Genomic DNA, 20,285 nt, shown 5'->3' with positions numbered 1-20,285 from the left:
GACTGCTCCAGGAATCGCTGTAACTGCAAAAAGGAATTCAGAAGGGCTACTTTTACTCTGCAACTTCAGCTCCAGCCAGCAACTGCAACAGTTTGCACGGTGTGCACGATCTGAGGACTCTGTCTTCACCCTGCACCAGAAGGACCGATGAGATCTCCTGCGGAGTGACTGAGTCATTTCCCTGCTCCAGCAGGCACCTTCTAAGATGACGAGCGGTTCTCTTGGACTCCTCTCCTGGTGACGAGCGTGCTCCTTAGAACACAGGTGGTGGCCCCCTTCGACATTGATGGTCCTAAGGTCCTGCTGTCCAAATTTGGAGGAGGTTAGCGATTGCCTTCCCTGTTTGCACCGCGTCATCTTCACCTCCTGAGGCCTCTGTGCACTATTTGCATAATCTGTTGTGCACAGCCTGGCCCAGGTCCCCAGCACTCTACCTTGCGACACTCAACTCGCTGAGTTGTTCTCTGGCAGCATGGGACCTTCTTTTGTAGTGCCGCTGTAACTGGAATTTGCACCTTCTTTGTCCCGGTGTCCTGGGACGTCCGTGGGTGCTACCTGGTCATCTGTGGGTTCCCTCCAGTGTTGGGAGCCCCCTCTCCCTCCTCAGTCCGAGTTGAGGCCCCCAGGTCCCTCCTGAGTCTAGGCAGTGCCATTTTGACGCAGTCCGTGACATTGCTTGAACCAAGGCTTATTGGACGAATCCAGTGCTGCAACTAGCCTGCATACAACATCTCCATGTGGGACATCCTTTGCATCATGCAGGAACCCACAGCCATCATCTTTGGTGATCTTCTGCAGAATTCTTCCAACCGGAGAATCCTCTATTGCACCATCTTCTAAGTTGGCAGGGGCTCCTGTCCTTCCTGGAATTTTCTGCAACTTCTGGACTTGCTCTCCTCTCTTAACAGGTCTTCAGGTCCAGGAATCCACCATTTGTTGCTTGCAGTCTTGCTTGGTTCTTGCAATAACTCTAATCACGACTTGTAGTGTGTCCTAAGGAAACTTGCAGTACTTTACTCCTACCCTCCTGGGCTCTGGGGTGGGGTATTTTACTCACCTTTGTGGTGTTCTTACTCTCCCAGAGATTCTCTACACACTACTCTTGTCTAGGGGGGAATTTGTGAATCGCTTTCCGTGTTGCCCCTAGAGCTATTTTCTCTTATTGCATTCAATAGCACTTCCTATTGTTTGCACTAACCTATGACTATTTACTTACCTGACTTTGGTGTCTAGTGTATATATTCTGTATAATACTTACCAGAAGGAGTATTGCCTATAAGATATTTTTGGCCTTGTGTCACTAAAATAAAGTGCCTTTATTTTTGGTAACACTGAGTATTGTACTTTATTGTGTATAAGTACTGTGAAACTATAGTGGTATTGCAGGAGCTTTGCATGTCTCCTGGTTCAGCCTAAGCTGCTCTGCTACTGCTACCTCTATCATCCTAAGATGTTAGAACAGGTCTACATTTCACTTCTAAGGGATAACTGGACCTTGTAGAAGGTGTAACTACCCAAGGTACCCACTATAAACCAGGCCAGCCTCCTACATTAATGGTGCAGCAGTGGAATAAGTACTAGCAATTGTTTTACCACTTTGTTACTAGGTCTTTTCACAAGAAAAGCTTGCTCCAATACATAGAGCTATACATAATTGTACCTAGAAGTAATTTCTAACTTTCTAAAAAGTTTTTTAAACTTTGCAAAAGTTTTTAAAAGTTTATGAAAAGATTTTTTCTTTTCTCTAAAAGGTTAGTCCTACTACTCTACTAACCTTTTACTCTTTCCTAAAATCTTTCTTTCAACATGTCTAGTGTGGAAGCTACCTCTAGAGTTCTGGAAACAACATATGAGAATCTTAACTTTAAAAGTTTTAGGGGTCTCTGCATTGAAAGGAGTTTAGGGATTGGGAAGAACCCCAACAAGGAATTCCTTTTAAATCTTCTCCTGAAGGATGACCAGGGACTTAGCACTGGTCAGGAACAGCCAGGGGTGAAGTAGAGGAAGAGTCCAACCAGGCAGGCTCAGAGGAGCATTCTGATAATCCTGGGGAGGGTCCTTCCACTGATCTTTCTGTCAACAAACCCCCTAGTGTAGCTGGGAGTGGGAAGGGTTCACACACTAGTAGGGATCCCTTCACACCTCGGGCCAGGTCACTAGGGTGGCTCAAGTTAGGGAAAGATCAATCTCTGCCAATTCCAATGTTACTTCTGTTACAGAAGCATCCCACACTTCTAACCCTGAAGACCAATTTCTAGATAGGGAACTCAGAAAGCTGAGGTTAGATGAGGCCAGACTGAGGCTACAGCAGCAACAGTTGGCCTTAGACGGGGAATCCCTGGCTGTGGAAAAGGAAAGGTAAAGGTTGGGGTTATTCCCCATGGTGGCAGCAGCAGTTTCAGGAACTCCAGTGTTAGGGAACCTACATTTGATTCCTGAAATCTGCACAAAGTTGTCCCCCCTTATAAGGATGGGGTTGACATTTATAAGTGGTTTGCTGCACTTGAGAGGGCCTGTAAAGTTCATAGGGTCCCTCTAGTTCAGTGGGCTGCTATCCAGTGGCTATCTTTCACTGGCAAGGGAAGAGACTGACTCCTTATTGTCCGGGAGGATGATGCAGATAACTTCCATATTCTTAAAAGTGCACTCTTGGATGGTCTGGGCTTAACCACTGAACAATATAGATTAGAGTTCAGAGAGACCCGAAAGGAGTCATCGCAGGATTGGACAGATTTTGCAGACTGTTCAGTGAACGCCCTAGAGGGTTGGTTAAATGGCAGTAAGGTGACTGACTATGAAAGCGTATATAACTTAATTCTGAGAGAACATATATTGAACAATTCTGTGTTTGATTTGTTGCATCAGTATCTTGTGGACTCAGATCTGACCTCTCCCCAAGAATTGGGAAAAAAGACAGACAAATGGGTCAGAACAAGGGTGAGCGGAAAAGCTCATACAGGGGGTGAAAAAGACAGCAAGAAGAAGGATGGTAAGTCTCATGACATGGGTGGGTACAAATAATAAAAAAATCTGAGCTTCATCAGGCCCACAAAAATCCTCTGGGGGTGGTGGGTCCAAATCCTCTTCACACAATCAGAAAAAACCACGGTGTTATCTCTGTAAAGCTTAAGGCCATTGGGCAAGTGACCCTACTTGCCCAAAAAACCTCCCACCACCACAATCCCCAATGCTTCCACTAGTGCCCCTATTAATAGCAGTGGTGGTGGGAAAACACTACAAATAGCCAGTCAAAGGGTGTATCTGGGCTCACTTTTGGTAATGTAGTGGGGGTTGGTCTAGTTACGGAGACCACTGAGGCTGTTTTAGTCTCTGATGGTGGCATTGACCTTGCCAACTTAGTTGCTTGTCCCCTTAATATTGACAAGTAGAAGCAACTACCCCTTATAAACGGTGTTCAGGTTGAGGCCTACAGGGACACAGGTGCCAGTGTCACTATGGTGATGGAGAAACTGGTAGCCCCTGAGCAACACCTACTTGGTCATCAGTACCAAGTGATAGACGCCCATAACAGCACTGTTAACCACCCCTTGGCTGTTGTGAATTTCAACTGGAGGGGAGGGTGGTTACTGGTCCAATGAAAGTTGTGGTATCCACTGGCTTACCTGTAGAGTGTCTCTTAGGAAATGATTTGGAGACTTCAGCTTGGGCTCATGTAGCAGTGCTGGGCATTCCAGGGCCTATCTTTCCTCTTACTAGGGCTTAGGCCAAGAAGCAAAGAGGACAGGGAAACGTGGATCCTGGAACGATGGACCAAGTGCTCCCAAAAACTAGGGATAGGAAGGGCAAACCCTTTTCCACTATCCCTACCTCTCCAGATGATTCCCCTTTTGATGAGGAGTCTTCTCCCTGTGCAGAACCTACACCAGAGGAGCGTGAAGCTGACACAGCTGAGCTTTCGGGTGCATGGGGCCTGCCAGGGAGGAACTGAGTGTGGCACAGCAGACCTGTCACATACTAGAGGGTCTCAGGCAGCAAGCTGTCAAACAGCAGAATGGGGATGTCAATGACAGCCACAGAGTTTACTGGGAGAACAATCTCCTCTATACTGAAGCAAGGGACCCTAATCCTGGTGCCACCAAGAGACTGGTCACCCCCTACAGGATAGGGAATTCCTCCTAACTCTAGCTCATGACATTCCCTTGGCTGGACATTTGGGGCAAAGTAAAACATGGGACAGACTTGTTCCCATTTTCACTGGCCTCATATGTCAGAGGACACAAAGGAGTTTTGTTGCTCTTGTGTCGCCTGCTAAGCCAGTGGCAAGACTGGTGGCACCCCAAAGGCCCCCTTAATCCCACTGCCAGTGGTTGGGGTGCCCTTTGATAGGGTAGAGGTTGAAATAGTTGGCCCCCTTGGCCCTCCAGCAGCTCTGGCAATAGATACATCCTTGTGGTAGTGGACCATGCCACAAGGTATCCAGAAGCTATCCCCTTAAGGACCAGGACCACTACAGCACCTGCAGTGGCAAAAGCCCTGGTATGAATCTTTTCCAGAGTGGGTTTCCCTAAGGAAGTTGTATCAGACAGAGGTAGTAACTTCATGTCTGCATACATCAAGGCAATGTGGAAGGAGTGTGGTGTAACATACAAATTCACCACCCCTTATCATCCACAAAGAAATGGATTGGTTGAGAGGTTTAATAAAACTCTCAAAGGCATGATCATGGGACTCTCTGAGAAACTCAGAAGGAGATGGGATGTCCTCTTGCCATGCCTCCTTTTCACCTACAGGGAGGTACCCCAAAAAGGAGTGGGCTACAGCCCCTTTGAGCTCTGCTTTGATCACCCTAATAGGGGTCCCCCTTGCTCTTGTGAAGGAGGTTTGGGAGAAACCTTTAAAGCCCCCTAAACAAGACATTGTGGACTATATACTTGGCCTAAGATCTAGAATGGCTGAGTACATGAAAAAGGCCACAAAAAACCTTCAGGCCAGCCAAGAGCTCCAAAAGCAATGGCATGACCAGAAGACTGTCCTGACAGAGTACCAACCAGGCTAGAAGGTTTGGGTATTGGAACCTGTGGCCCCAAGAGCACTCCAGGACAAATGGATTAGACCCCATCTCATTGTGGAGAAGAAAGGTGAGACAGAGACAGATGCTTCTGAACTGGGGGTTGGGGCAGTGTTATCACAACTTAACTCAGAGGGCCAGGATCAACCTGTTGCTTTCATTAGCAGGAGGTTGACCCCTAGAGAAAAGCGTTGGTCTGCCATAGAGAGAGAGGCCTTTGCTGTGGTCTGGGCCTTGAAGAAGTTGAGACCCTACTTGTTTGGGACTCACTTCATTGTTCAAACAGACCACAAACCTCTATTATGGCTTAAACAAATGAAAGGTGAAAACCCTAAATTGTTTAGGTGGTCCATTTCCCTACAGGGGATGGACTTTACAGTGGAACTTAGACCTGGGAGTACCCACTCCAATGCAGATGGACTCTCCAGATGTTTCCACTTAGATAATGAAGACTCTTCTAGGCAAAGTTAGCCTTATTGTCCCTTGTTTGGGGGGTGGGGTGTGTGTAGGAAAGTACCATCTTTCTTGGCATGTTACCCCCATTTTTACCTGTTTGTCAGTATGTTTTTGCCTGTCTCACTTGGATCCTGCTGGTCTGGACCCCAGTGCTCATAGTGTGGCCTAATGTGTCTGTTGTCAGTAGTGCTTAACTGTGTCACTGAGGCTCTGCTAACCGGAACCTCAGTGCTTATGCTTTCTCTGTTTCGAAGTTTGTCACTATAGGCTAGTGACTTCATTTACCAATTCCAATCGGCACACTTGACCCCCCTTATAAGTCCCTAGTAAATGGTACCTAGGTACCCAAGGCATTGGGGTTCCAGGAGATCCTTATGGGCTGCAGCATTTCTTTTGCCATCCATAAGGAGCTCAGACAAACCCTTTCACTGGACTGCCACTGCAGCCTGCGTGAAATAGTGCACACACTATTTCACAGCCATTTTCACTGCACTTAAGTATCTTATAAGTCACCTATATGTCTAACCTTCACTTGCTGAAGGTTAGGTGCAAAGTTACTAAGTTTGAGGGCACCTTTGCACTAGCACAGGTGCCTCCATGCAGTCCAGGGCCAATTCCCCGGACTTTGAGTGCAGGGATGCCATTACACACCTGCACTACATATAGGTCAATACCTATATGTAGCTTCACAGTGGTAACTCTAAATATGGCCATGTAAGGTGTCTAAGAACATGGAAGTGTCCCCCCATTCCAAATCTGGTATTGGGGAGCCAATTCCATGCATCCTTGGGGTTCCACCAGGGACCCTCAGTACTGCCAGACCAGCTCTCTGAGGCTTGCACTGCATCTACAGCTGCTGCTAACTCACAGACAGGGTTCTGCCCTCTTGGGGTCTGAGCAGCTCAGTCCCAGGAAGGCCGAACAATTAATTTCCTTTGGGAGGAGGGTGTTCTACCCTCTCCCTTTGGAAATAGGTGTTATAGGCTTGGGAGGGGTAGCCTCCCAGAGCCTCTGGAAATGCTTTGAAGGGCAGAGATGGTTGCCCTCCTTGCATAAACCAGTCTACACCGGTTCAGGGACCCCCAGTTCCTGCTCTGTCACAAAACTGGACAAAGGAAAGGGGAGTGACCACTCCACTGTCCATCACCACCCCAGGGGTGGCGCCCAGAGCTCCTCCAGTGTGTCCCAGACTTCAGCCATCTTGATCTGCAAGGTGTGGGGACACTCTGGAGGCCTCTAAGTGGCCAGTGCCAGCTGGTGACGTCAGAGACCCCTCCTGATAGGTGCATACCTGGTTAGGTAGCCAATTCTCCTCTCAGGCCTATTTAGGGTCTCTCCTGTGGGTTCCTCTTCAGATTCTGCTTGCAAGTTTCCATCAGGAATCCTCTGCAACTACTACTTCATCCTCTGACCTCGGATCGACCGCAGACTGCTCCAGGAACCGCTGTAACTGCAACAAGGTATCCAGAAGGGCTACTTCTACTCTGCAACTTCAGCTCCAGCCAGAGACTGTAACAGTTTCCACGGTGTGCACGCTCTGAGGACTCCCTGTCTTCACACTGCACCAGAAGGACTGAAGAAATCTTGTGGAGTGATAGTCACTTCCCTGCTCCAGCAGGCACCTTCTACGACGAGACCAGTTCTCTTGGACTCCTCTCCTCGCGACGAGCCTGCTCCTTGGAACACGGGTGGTGGACCCCTTCGACACACTGTTATAAGGTCCTGCTGTCCAAATTTGAGGAGGTAAGAGCTTGCCTTCCCCGTTTGCAACAGTACCCCTTTGCACTATGCCATCTTCACCTCCTGAGGCCTCTGTGCACTATTTGCAAGAATCCTTTGTGCACAGCCTGGCCCAGGTCCCCAGCACTCTATCCCGCGACTCTGAACTCGCGGAGTTGTTCTCCAGTGGCGTGGGATCTTCTTTTGTAGTGCTGCAGTAACCACAATTTGCACCTTCTTTCTCCTGGTGTCCTGGGACCTCCGTGGGTGCTGCCTGGTCATCTGTGGGTTCCCTCCAGTGTTGGGAGCCCCCTCTGCCTCCTCAGTCCAAGTTGAGGCCCCCAGGTCCCACCTGGGTCTAGGCAGTGCCATTTTGACGCAAGCCATGACATTGCTTGAACCAAGGCTTGTTGGACGAATCCAGCGCTGCAACTTGCCTGCATCCAACATCTCCATGTGGGACATCCTTTGCATCACGCAGGAAAACGCAACCATCTTTTTTGCTCTTCTGCAGACTTCTTCCAACCGGAGAATCTTCTTTTGCACCATTTTCTAGATCTATCTTACAAACATTCTTGCACATATCTTTGGTTTCCTGATCAACTATATGAATTTTCCTGCCACCACTCATCTCCGATTTGAATCTACTCACTTTAGCAAAATGCCCTCTTTTTCCACAGCTTCTACACAATGCATTTCTTGCTGCACACATTTTACTTATGCAATATGTCCCGGAGCCCCACACCGGTAGCATTTACTCTCTCTCCAATAAAATTTTCTCTGGCCCTTGGCTCCCTCATTTTTCATTTTTCCTCCTTCTACATTTGGTACATTACTTCTATCCTTCAAATTTTTGTTCAACTCAGACTTATTTTTTATCTCTTCAGCAGTACAGTATGTTCCTTGCGACAGCTTATCCAATTCTTGCAACCACATGGCTGCATGCTTCATTCTTTTTGCAATCTGTATGGCTTCTTCCAAGGACGGATCCTTCATCAACACTTTTTCCCTTATCTTTTTTTCATAAGAACATCTCACAATTTGATCCCTTATTAATGAGTCAGTCAATTGTTCAAAACGGTACGATAGTGCCAATCCTCTTAATGCCGCCACAAATTATGCCATATCCTCATCGACCTTCTGCACTCTTGAAAACAAATTGTGGCGTACCAAAACTAAATTTGTTTTAGGAATAAATCGAATGTCCAACATTTGTACTGACATCTCGAACACATTCATTGGTTGCCCATCACCCATCCCCAAAGACACTTCAGGCAGATCCTCATAAATTCTTCTCGCCTCAACTCCCAAATGATGCAAGAGAATAGCTTGCTTTCTCACTGGGTTGTAGCGATCACCCCCAATTGCCAAAATGTAAGTCAAAAACATATTTTTCCATTGTTTCCACGGTATTGGAGGTTCACCCGGAGTTGATAGTAAAGGGGGTGGTGATGTCATGCTTTGATCCCCCATTGTACTGTATTTATCCTCAATATATTGTCTCTTTTATCTAAATAAATTAATTTAAAAAAGTACACAATTAATTAAAATAAAAAAATTATATAATAAGTTATAACAAGCTAAAAAAAATAACTAACATAATAAACTCCTTTTAGTCTTCTTTCTATTACTACTTCCTGCTATTATTCATAGTCCTCTTTCCATCTCCACTTCCTTGTTTCACTTCCTGGATAATGAAGCTCGTGTTGCTTCAGGTACTGTGCTGTTGTTTTAACTTGGTTAATGCAGGCATTAATTTCATGTAATTTTTCTAGCTGGGTGACATTTAAAGTATTTGTTTGATCCTCAGATTTTTCCTTTTTTCTTTTTTTTTCTTTCCTCTTGTATAAGCAGCGCCCGCTGTGTGGCTGCACTCGAGCACACGTAACACGCTGTTACACGGCTGCTCTCGAGCGCATGGTAACTTCACACGGTCGCGCTCGAGTACATAGCAACCGTTGCCACAACAGCGTGGCCACGCTACTCTCGAGTTTAGCAATGGAAAGCTCACACGCGCGGAGAGCTGTCGGCCGCACTCCGTTGGTTATCAAAAAATAACTCGCTATTTTAAAACGAGCGCACTAGATAAAAGCACATCCAAAACGTTTCAGTTGTAGCATGTTAAAACAAAGTAGCGCTGCACACGTTTTCAAAAATATGATATCAACAATAATTATAAGTTCAAAGTGAACGTCTGTGCTTGATGATCGTCAAGAATGTTATTAGGATTTCAATAAAGTGGTCCAACAGCACGCCAAGCTATAGCCATTACATAAACTTGCCTTCAATCTTCAGGTTCAACGGTTTCAGTGTAGATTTGGAAGGACAATATTTCCAGGGGTGGAGGTGTCCCTTGTAATTAATCCGCCCCCTGCGCAGACTGTTCCCTCGTCACCAGTATAAAGACGATAACGCAGCAGATATATTCTTCTTTTTCTTTATTTAAGCTTCAAGAACACGACACCTCCAGCAGAGCTCCTCCCTTCAGCTCCCTTTCTCCTCTTCTTCCACAGCCTCCTACATTCCATACCTGACCTCATAGAACCTAAACATTCCATCCCACTCCCAGATTCACAAGACATCTTCACACATACCTAGCACCCATGCCAGAAACATCATTGACAGCAAACTGGATATGACTGAACAAGTCAACCCCGTAACTGTATCTTTCTTTCAAACCTTAAAGATTCGGAGAAAGATTTTGAAATGGCTCCTCACCCATGCCAGAAAAACAGTAACTCATGCCCTAGTCACCAGCAAGTTAGACTACAGGAACACCCACTACACCAGGGTCACCAAATCGCTCACCAGAATACCTCATGCCATCCAGAACTCAGCAGCCAAACTAATCATCAACCTCCCCCACAGAAGTCCCATCACACCACAGCTCAGGGAGCTACAATGTCTCCCGATACACATACACTTATTTCAAACTACCATATCAAGGCTCTACACAACGTAGGCCCCACCACCCTGAACAGTTGCACCTCCTACCACCAGCCACACAGACACCTCCACTCTACAGACGTCTACTCGCACACATCCCATACATACACAGAACTAGATCTGGAGGATGTGCATTCTCTTAAATCGCTCTTAAAACATGGAACAACATCCCACCTCTGCATCAGAGGCTCCTTCTGTCTATGAAGCTGAAAACCTGACTTTTCAAACAACCAACAGTCTCTAGGCACACACTCCTGCTCACCACCATGGTACAATTGTGGGTGATTGTGCACTTTACAAATGTCCATAGTATAACCGAACATGTTTTCTTTAAGTTGATTGTAATAATAAGCTGGCTTGTACTCTCTAGTGATATTAAAAATGATCCCTAAGGGTAATTATTTAACATTATCTCTTTTCGGTTTTGTAAGGCTACACTGTGTCCTTCAGTTATATTAATGTATCAGATTTTATAGAGTGAGAGCTTCGATTGTGACCAATTGTTAAAAATGAATGCTTCGTTCATAATTATAAATCAAAATTGTGAAAACAAAATAAGAGCAAAAAGCAACGTCCTGTTGTGTAGCTCAAATGAGAAATAGTTAAAAAGGTACAAAACAATCCGTTATCTCAAATTGAAGGAGTTTGGATTATATAGAAAATCATTAAACACGTGTGAATACATTAGATGCTCTTTCTCCCAAATTCAGCTACTTAAATAGAAGACTCCTGGGTGACTCATCAGAAATTGCAGACCATCATCACTCCAAAAATATTAATTTAGTAAAGTGTCAATACTCGCCTAGCTTTGAGGTGTCCATATTATTACATTCTTGATAATAAAGTGCTACACATACACATTCAAACAATATTTATTTGTTCCTTACTGCAACAATTAGGTGAGGTATCGTTGTTAAGAATGATTGATTGCGAATACATTTTCCAACAATTGACAGTGCAATATTATGATGTAAAGTTAAGACCAAATACTAAATCAATTAATTGGTTGCTTTAATTGGTGCTGAAGAATAGAAAACATAATTTATACCTACGCAGAAGTCTCATTTATAATTACTAATAGCAGGATAGGCAATTTAAAGTCCAAAGGGACGTCAAACCATTTAACAAGGCTGCTCAATTGATTAACTTATTCACTCTGATCTACTCACACTCCTCCCCCAACACACAGGCATAGTGAATCGTCCTGACCAGGCACTATCACTTGGAAAGTAAAATTGAGGCTGAAGCCACTTCAGGAATCGAGAACTTCAATTTAAGTAGTATTATAAACCTATACAATTATGAGCAAAACATATGATAGAACTCTCATCTTCCAGCTGCTGTAATTGTATATGCTAAAGCTACTGACATAACAATAAATATTATTTAGATAAGAGCACTTCAGACAGTCAAGTGTTGGTAATCTTACTTCTGCCCCTTGTAATGGAAGGTAATTGACCAAGATCTAAATTTTATTTTCTCCTGCAATACCATTTTTTATGGTGCAGCACCCACTCCATAAATGCATGCTATATTCACAAGGGCAAAGACAACCTTCGTAATACTCAAAGATCTTGTTCTCTTCTTCTGAGATGAATTAGGCAGTCACATGGTCCACATTATGGTGATTCTATAAATGAGGGGAGGAGGCCTAGCTGGACCTGATATACACCTGATTTTTCAGGTTAAACATATAACCTAAATCTAAATTTGTATTCATTGAAGTTAAATTGGATGCTTGAACACTTGGAGTAGATGAGGCCCCTGTTTACTACTTTGGATGATTCTACTCTGGACTTCACCATTGATGCAGCTTTACAGCAGTGGCCAATTTCACTGTAGAGACTTGCAAAATATATTCACCCAAGCCCAGGCCTGGCTCCAGCTTACCCCCTCCGCGTGTTTTCTGCTAAATAAATTGTTCTCAGAATCACAAGGAAATGTGGAGATTAACGGTAAATTACTGGTTTACATATTATCTGGTGCTTTTTGTCCTGTAGACCTTTTTCTACTGCTGCCTACTAGACCACTTCCCCGCTAGTCGTCCACATTTATAGAAACTGCCCTGTTGCTCTAGACCGAGGAGAGAGTTGATGATTCTCTATTGTAAGTGAAAGGACAGGTTTAAAGCTAGATAGATAAACATAGCCCATGGTGCAATTAATGGTTTGATTGGTAGGAAGTATCAGCATAAATTATACAGATTCTTTATGGTGCTGGACTGTTTCCCCCACTCAGATGGTCTGTCTGTGTGTTGTGGTGCCATCTTTAGGGGTTGTGGTAATCTCCTTGCACATGGAGTGGAACCCCTAATGCTTCAATTCAAGAGGTTATACGAGGTGCTCCATGTTTTAAGAGGTGGTTCCTTGTCGGTCAGGTGCATTACTAGAGTAAATAGACTAAGCACATTACTGCAGGGTTCCCTGTGAGCCAGAAAGAGAATTTGTTGTTTAATAAAGAGTTCTCCGCTAATGGGTTCCCATGCAGCACAATTAAAGCAGAAATACGAAAAACCTACTACCCCTGCGCATGTGTCGGCCCTGTAATCCCTGGACAACTCGGGTTATGCCAGGAGAGCCTGCACCCTGTCCTGGTTAGATGCAGGAAAATGTTCAGCAGTGTATTGTAAACTTCCCCAGTCGGAAGGATACAAATTTAACAACATTTTGGTGATGCTGATTTGTGGTTGTGAATGTCTCTTCACAGGTCAAAACCGCGGATAGTTTGTTGAGGCCGGTGTAAACGTCTTCCCAATCTCGACAGTGGGTCCTGACAGCTGGGTTCGAATTTTTCACTAGCCTGGTTTTGGGAAAGGGGAAAAAGCGAGTTCTCCATGATGGGTAAAACAGGCCACCTTCGTTCAAACCATTTCGGCCTGGAGTGAAATGAAGTGAGTCCAGATGTCGAAGCAAAACCTTTAGTCAAGGCTGATTGAGTTAACAATGCTAAAACGTCCACAAAGCTCTGTTCCACTGGGACCCCTCTCCTCAGTAGAGTAACGCAAAATGACTGTTATGAGGGCCTCCTCTGCAGAATGTGACGAGGGACCTCTGAGTCTCTTATATTCATTGGCCTTCGTCTCAATAGGGGGGCCACTTGAAGGTGCGGAGCCACCGGCGCCGCAGGTACTGCAGTGGCCTGTGTTACCCCCCTGCCTCACCTGAAGGCTGCCCTGAAACAAGTGTCAAACAGAAAACACAATATCCCGCTCATTGACCATATACAAATGGGGCCTATCCGATATTGGTAGGCAGCCCCACAGAACGTGGTGCTATTTCCTTCATTTGTGAATTCAACTCTTATAGGCAGTAAAGAGATTGGAACATGCCTTGCCAACCACAGTGCTCTCGCCTGCCAGATCCTAGATGAATTTACAACACATTGACACATGAAGTAATCCCGACAGTTTGTACAGGCATGACGCACCCAACAAGTAGTGTGCAGCTGTCTGAAGAAGAATCCAAGGGTTTTACGGTGCTTTCCTTGTGCTTCAATGAGAATGCTCCTAGAAGTGATACAAAACTCAAACTTCACAGAAAGCAAAAATTAAATTAATTGATGTGTTAATTCGCCAGAAACAGCGTTAGCTTTCCGCAAATACAGTAATTCTAATGCGCTTTATAGTAAATCAAAAAATATGTATTCTTTGGGTTGAGGTGCATTGGAAGGGCTGCCTGTTCGTCTGAGTATACTGGAATAGCAAAAGGTCCTGTCGCGCTTGATTGAGGTGCATTTGAAGCATTCTTTCCTTGTCAGTACTGGAATAGCAAGGGTTCTCTGTCCTGCAGACCAGGATTGAGGTTAACTGGCAGGTCTGTTAAAGTGACCCGGTACTCTTGCAGTGAAGGCCTTTCTGGAACCAGTGGGCGTGCTGGGTGTTGAAAGGATGCCCAGATCCTCCTGCTATGTTGGTGGAGGGTGAACGTTTGCACTTGTATCAGCATTGCATTATTTAGCCGTTCTTTTCCTTATTGCTTTTTCAGGATTAACATTGATTGTTGATTTTCCAGAGATGCATGTTTATGTATCACGGAAGTGGATGTCACATGGCTTCTTTGTTTGTGTTTATTTATTTCTTGCTCTTTATGGTGGGCAAGAGTCTTGTTCTCCCTTTATTGTAGTGAGCTTTTCAAGGCAGTGTGAGTGGGTTTGTGTCAATCTCTCCTGGTCATCTAGGCGAGCGGTTCTTAAAATCTGGAATTTTGTTGACCCCTCTCCGAATCTTTACTGGAATCCGGGAACGCCCACTAACTTGTTATTGGAAGCTGGGGACCCCAAGCCTAAGCAGATTCTCAGACTTGAGCCTCTAGACAATACACAAAAAATACAAAACCAAGTATACTTCAAACAAATGGTCAACTATTGAAATATTTTATATAATTCACAATCAAATATAGAAAAAGTTTTTAAATTTTAAATTTAGCTTTTTTTAATTCTACATACTTTACTAATGTACTTATATCTTAATATTATTTAATTTTGTATAAAGAGTAGGGCTCGTAGATCCCCAGGGGTCCTCAGACCACAGGTTAAGAACCACTGATCTAGCCCACTCTTGATTACTGCCTGGCAAATTGTTTTTTGATAATTGTGACAACAAAGTAAGCCCTATTTACCTGTGGTTTTTCTGAAGTTCATTTTCACCAATTGCCTTGAATTTACTTCCCCCTATGAACGTTCTTGTTAGCTCATCTATTTGTATAAAGAGCATTTTTCTTCACTCCCCGCAAATGATTTAATAGCTGCTTATGAAAACAGATGTTTATATGATGCTTTCGATAGAGTTGATTTTTCCTTAGTGGGAGACCTCCATCTCTGTGTGTGTGTTTTTTTTATGTCCAGCTGTAGATTAATTTTTATTCTTGTATTTGTGTGGCCTGGTATCACCAGGTTTAGGTATTTTATTCACATGTCGGCTTGCTTTACAACCACGCTTCAAAATATTGTCCATACCATTTGCCCGAACTACCAATACCTCTGAATCATACTATTCGTATTATATTCACAGACCTCACCACCCCCTAATCTTTAATAGGCCACATCAGTTGCAGCACTGCTGGTTAAGGTTTTAAAAAAAAAATGTCCAGCCTTTTATCCCCAAAGTATATATTTCGGATAATTTTCGTGTCTTCATCCATGGCAGTCAGTTGTGAATTTGTAATAGATGAAGAGCAAAGGATATACTTTGAATAAAATGTAAGTGATGGCCCTTGAAAGTATGGGGCTTTCTGGTGCCCTTTATTGATATGCAGAAATGATGTGCAAGAAGGGGCAATGGATGAGGGATAAAAGTAAAGCCACTTTTATACTACATACTTTACTTTTTTCTTTTTTTAAAGTGACATTGACATCTCGCGGTCTTGTGTACCAAAACCTATTGGACAGCTGGCTGCAGAAATTGGTCTACTCTCAGAAGAAGTAGAGTTGTACGGTCAAACAAAAGCTAAGATCCGGCTAGCTGCAATACACCGTCTGAAGAACCAGCACGATGGAAAATATGTAGTTGTTACTGGGTAAGCTGTCCCAAAGCTTTTGTTAAAATGTCTGAGAGTAGTGTATGGTCCTTTGACCTAATCAAAGAGTAAAGCCTTGCGATATTAAACAATCTATACCTGTCTTGAAAACCTTGGACACATTTTGCAAGCAATCTCTCAGCTTGTATTTACGAGTAAAAATCATGTGACTGGATCATTAAAGTATATTTCCTGTTTCTTGAAGCATAACCCCAACACCCCTAGGAGAAGGGAAGAGCACGACCACAGTAGGGCTGGTCCAAGCACTGGGAGCCCATCTTAAACTTAATGTCTTTGCCTGTGTGCGACAGCCTTCACAAGGCCCTACGTTCGGAATAAAAGGTAGGTTTGCCATGTGATTAATTGTTTAGTTGGAAGAGAAGCTAGTTTGAATACCTGAACTGTTACTTCATGCTTAGGATGGGATGGGATGTGATGACACGCTTATTATGCATGTGTTTGTTTTAGATCTCGCCTGAGACAGCACATGCACTGTTGCTTGCAAAGACCTCGTTCCTTTAAAAAAAAAAAAAAAAACAATACTCCAAAGAGGGGCTTTAAGCCCTCCCAGTACTTACATTGGTTAGCTTATTCATCACTCTTACTTCCATCTTTTTCTTTGGGGAGCGTGTGTCAGCATGCGTCGGATTCACTTAGGTTCACTTTATCTCCATATGTTTGTTTTCTTCCCCGGAGCATAATTGATTTCTTGATAAGTGTTCTTTGCTACTTGCGCTGGGATTGTGGGATTGTCCCTTTTTTTTTTCGTAAAACAACTTGAAACATCAAAGTTGAAGTTTGCACTTCTTGGTATTTCCAAACGCTAAATGGGAAGAACTAGCAATAATGAAACTTTCTCGCATGTAATTAATTTAATTGAGAAACAGATTTTTGCTACCCGTCTGTTTTATTGATGATCAAGCTGTAAACATTCTTCCTTTGCTTAATACTGTTGACATACACACCGTGTTTTTTCTGAATTAAGGTTTGATGCTGTGTCACATTTAATTATTTGTTGGTTACCTCATATAATTTAGAGGAAGTTTTATTCATAATCAAAAACGCTGTTTTCACAAGGTTTTTCACCCTCACCTCGCTTTACCTCTACATACGCCTAACCCCTAAAATCACCCTTAACTCTTCTTATCTACACCCACATCTGAACCCTAAAATCATCCTTATTTACCGTTACCTCTACCCACCCCAAATTTAAACTTACTATTACTTTACCTTTAGCCACCCCAAAGCCTAAAATCACCATCATCTCCCTTTTCCTCCACCTATCCCGACCCCTTAAACCACCTTTACCCTCTGCTGAACCCTTAAATGGCAATTAATTTCCTTTACCTCCACCCACTCTGAACTCTAAAATCACTCTTCCCTTCCTTTACTTCCCCACCCCTGAACCCTAAAATAACCCTTACCTCCCTTTACTTCTACCTACCGATCCATAAAATCACCTTTACTTTCCTTTACCTCTACCCCCCTTGAACCCTAAAATAACCCTTACCTTCCTTTATCTCTACCCACTGAACCCTAAAATCACCCTTGCCTTTATTTACCTCTACCAACGCTGTATTCTAAAATCACCCTTGTTTCCCTTTACGTCTACCCAACCTTGAACCCTAAAACAACCCTTACCTCTACCAGCCCTGAACCCTAAAATCACCCTTACTCTTAAAAGATCCTGCGTGGTAAAGGCTGCTTCCCTTCCAGCTGGACACATTCTCACCCCCTCATTAAACACCCTCCTGCCTTCACCCTGGCCCCCCCAATTGTTTTGGGGACACTGCCATTTTTTATGCCCTTCAGTATGTTTGGTGGGCATTTTAACCTCTTTGACCCGTACTTTAGGTCTTGCCTGAGACAGTGAATACGATGCAGCTTGCAAGATGCTTTGTTTACTTACAGAAGGCTTAGAAGTGCACCCATTGCTTACCTTTTGGTTGCTTTCATTGTCACTTTCATTCCTTTGCTTCTCTTTGGTCAGCGAGTACGGCCTCCCTTCCTCTTCATGTATTTGTCCCTACATTGGAGCATGGCCCATGTACTGCATCCCTCGCCTAGTTTCCTTCCTCTGCTCGCAGCTTTCAGAGGTACTTTTTCCCTTTTACTTGTATCCCCTTCCACTTTTTTTTCTTTTACTTGTATCAGCTTCCTTCCTCCCCCTCCACATTGCTGCTTGCTAACCTGCCCCTACACCCCAATCTGGCATTGCTGCATGTCTGGTGTGCCATGTCGCCTTGCCAGTTGTCCCGTGCCTTGGCCTCCCTCACTTCCTCCCCTACCCCATCATTGCTTGTCCTTTCCCTTCCCCCCAGGGGGGAAAAAAAGCACCAATAGTCATGCCAAAGTGTCAAGATGCTACAAAATTCAGACGGCGCTTTGCTCCCTGCTCTGCATGGCCTTTTTGGCGCTGTTGTCATCTGGGGCCTACAGGGTGAACTTAAGCTTGGAGGTAAGGTTTTTAAAGAAGTAATTTTTTCCTTGAATGCATTTCATGTATTTGGGAGTTTCAGACATCGCAGGCATGCTATGATCCTTTTTGTTTAGACAACTTCAGACCACTTAAAGTAGATTGCGGTACTTGCACACATTTATGCATGGCAGTATTCATGTATTTTTGTTATTCTTGCTTAATTTGTTTTGCCAAGCACCTTCAGTCTTCGGCTCACTCTTCCTGACCCATTAAGGAAAGATTGATGCATAAATGTGTATTTTAATTTGTTAGTTATTTACGTTTGCTGACAAGGTGTTAATATCCTTTGTCCTGAAAACTGTTTTTCTTGTGAAGGCAGAGAATAATCCCATTCTAAGAAAATGTATTACTCCCCCTCATGGTCAGCACTGGCCACATCCTAACTCTCAGCCATGCTGCACAGCTGCTGCGATGCTGTACAACAAGACTAAAGACATTAACAAGACCAATAGTTCTTGCATAGGCGAGACCTATTGGCTTTGAACAATTATTTTATGGTACTCACCTGTTATACACTCTGGGTAATTTTGGTCTACAAGTTTGCATTTCTAGGATAAGGCTCACGCCGATCCACTGTCAAACAGGACCTTAATAGGTCTGGCTTAACAGAATTGCTGCATAGGGCCTGTTACTAATCCTTCGAAATATTCATAGAGTGAGCTTTGGCTCCACCCTGAGGAGTATTTCTCTCCTCACTTCAAGCTAGTGACTGTGCATCATTCCAACTCCTATGGGGTGCTTGCATTGGAATGCATGAGGGACTGTTAAATCTCTCAAAAGTACTATCATACATTGCACATTAAATGCATTATCTAATACATTTTTTGTATATAGAAGGCAATCAATTCTCATGCTTTGTTTTTTCACTGCAACAGCCTTTTCTAGTTTTTAGGCCTTCAGTATGCAGATCTGGCCTCCCTCAGAGGAAGATGCCAACCCCCACAGCACTGAGTCCAACTTGCTTTCAGCCTTAGATGAGCTTAGGAACATTCTGGATCAGTCCGGCTCTGCCGCTCTTCTCTTACTTGATCTGTCAGCAGCTTTCGATACTGCCAATCATTAGATTCTTTTGCAGGGACTGCTTCGTGTAGGAATCTCTAGCAAAGCCTGGACATGGATACTCTCTTTGCTCTTTAAACGAGATGCAAAGGTCTCTCTTCGCCGATATTTTTCCAATTCCTTCTCCTTTAACTGTAGAATGTCTCAGGACTCTTTACCTAGCCAGACTCTCTTTAATATATATGTCTCCCCTTGGCTAAGCCACTTAGACACTCAGGTTTCCACCTGGTTTCTTATGCTGATGACACTCTGCCTATAGTTGCGATTTTAGAAAAGACAAAATAACATTTCTAAACAATGTCATCTGTTACAGAATGGATGAACAATAATTGTTTACAAGTGAACACCAACAAATAGGAGAGCCTTCTTTTTGGTCGACTCCCTTCTTGGTCGTCTTATTGGAGTCCTGGAAACCCCTCCTACACCTCATCTGCAAGATATCTAGGAGTACTCTTTGACAACAAGCTCTCCTTTAGAAGGCAAATCATGAATGCAGTGCCTACAAGCTTCAGCAGTCTTAAAAACCTGTATAGACTATTTCACTTCATTCCATTCAAGTCGTTCAAAACAGTAGTGCAGGTTCTTATTAGATTAATAATCAATTACTGAAAATCTGTTTATTTGGAGTCCCTACACATCTGCAGCATCACCTTCAGTTGGGGCAAAATTCAGCAGACAGACCTACATAAATATCTCCTAACGAAGCTGGGTTCTGGAGCAGTAACCCCCTCTTCCACACACACACTTTTTTTGCCTGTTTTTTGATGCAACTTTGACTGAAGTGCACTGGGTTCTTGCTAACAAGGTCCCTACTGCCAGTGTTTCTTCCTTAACACAAGACACCTGGTCACTTGATCCTCAAGTGGCCAGGCCCTTCAACACCTCTGTGAGTCCCTAGTAAATGGCAGACTTGGTAGCTAGGACAAGAGGTTTGAAGGGTGGCCCTAAGAGCTGCAGAGCAACTTGTGTCACTCTGAGGGACACATCACCAACCTCTTGCAGACTGCTATTGTAGGCTGGGAGACAAGGTGCCCCCTAAAAGTGAAAACTTGACATGGCACACACTTGTGTGCCATGCTATATG

General features: G+C 44.0%; 1 protein-coding gene across 2 annotated transcripts in view; it reads left to right on the top strand.

The window, feature by feature from the left end:
* MTHFD1 (methylenetetrahydrofolate dehydrogenase, cyclohydrolase and formyltetrahydrofolate synthetase 1) overlaps positions 1-20,285 on the top strand; it is a 293,116-nt gene that overhangs the window by 127,108 nt on the left and 145,723 nt on the right. For both annotated transcript variants that reach the window (XM_069207350.1, XM_069207351.1), the window contains 2 exons: positions 15,490-15,663; positions 15,869-16,005. In XM_069207350.1, the coding sequence (XP_069063451.1) occupies positions 15,490-15,663; positions 15,869-16,005 (311 nt within the window). The remainder of the gene's footprint in view (positions 1-15,489; positions 15,664-15,868; positions 16,006-20,285) is intronic.

This window comes from Pleurodeles waltl, chromosome 9 (genome assembly GCF_031143425.1).
Source record: "Pleurodeles waltl isolate 20211129_DDA chromosome 9, aPleWal1.hap1.20221129, whole genome shotgun sequence".
Classification (NCBI taxonomy): domain Eukaryota; kingdom Metazoa; phylum Chordata; class Amphibia; order Caudata; family Salamandridae; genus Pleurodeles; species Pleurodeles waltl.
This window is presented reverse-complemented; position numbering and strand designations above follow the sequence as displayed.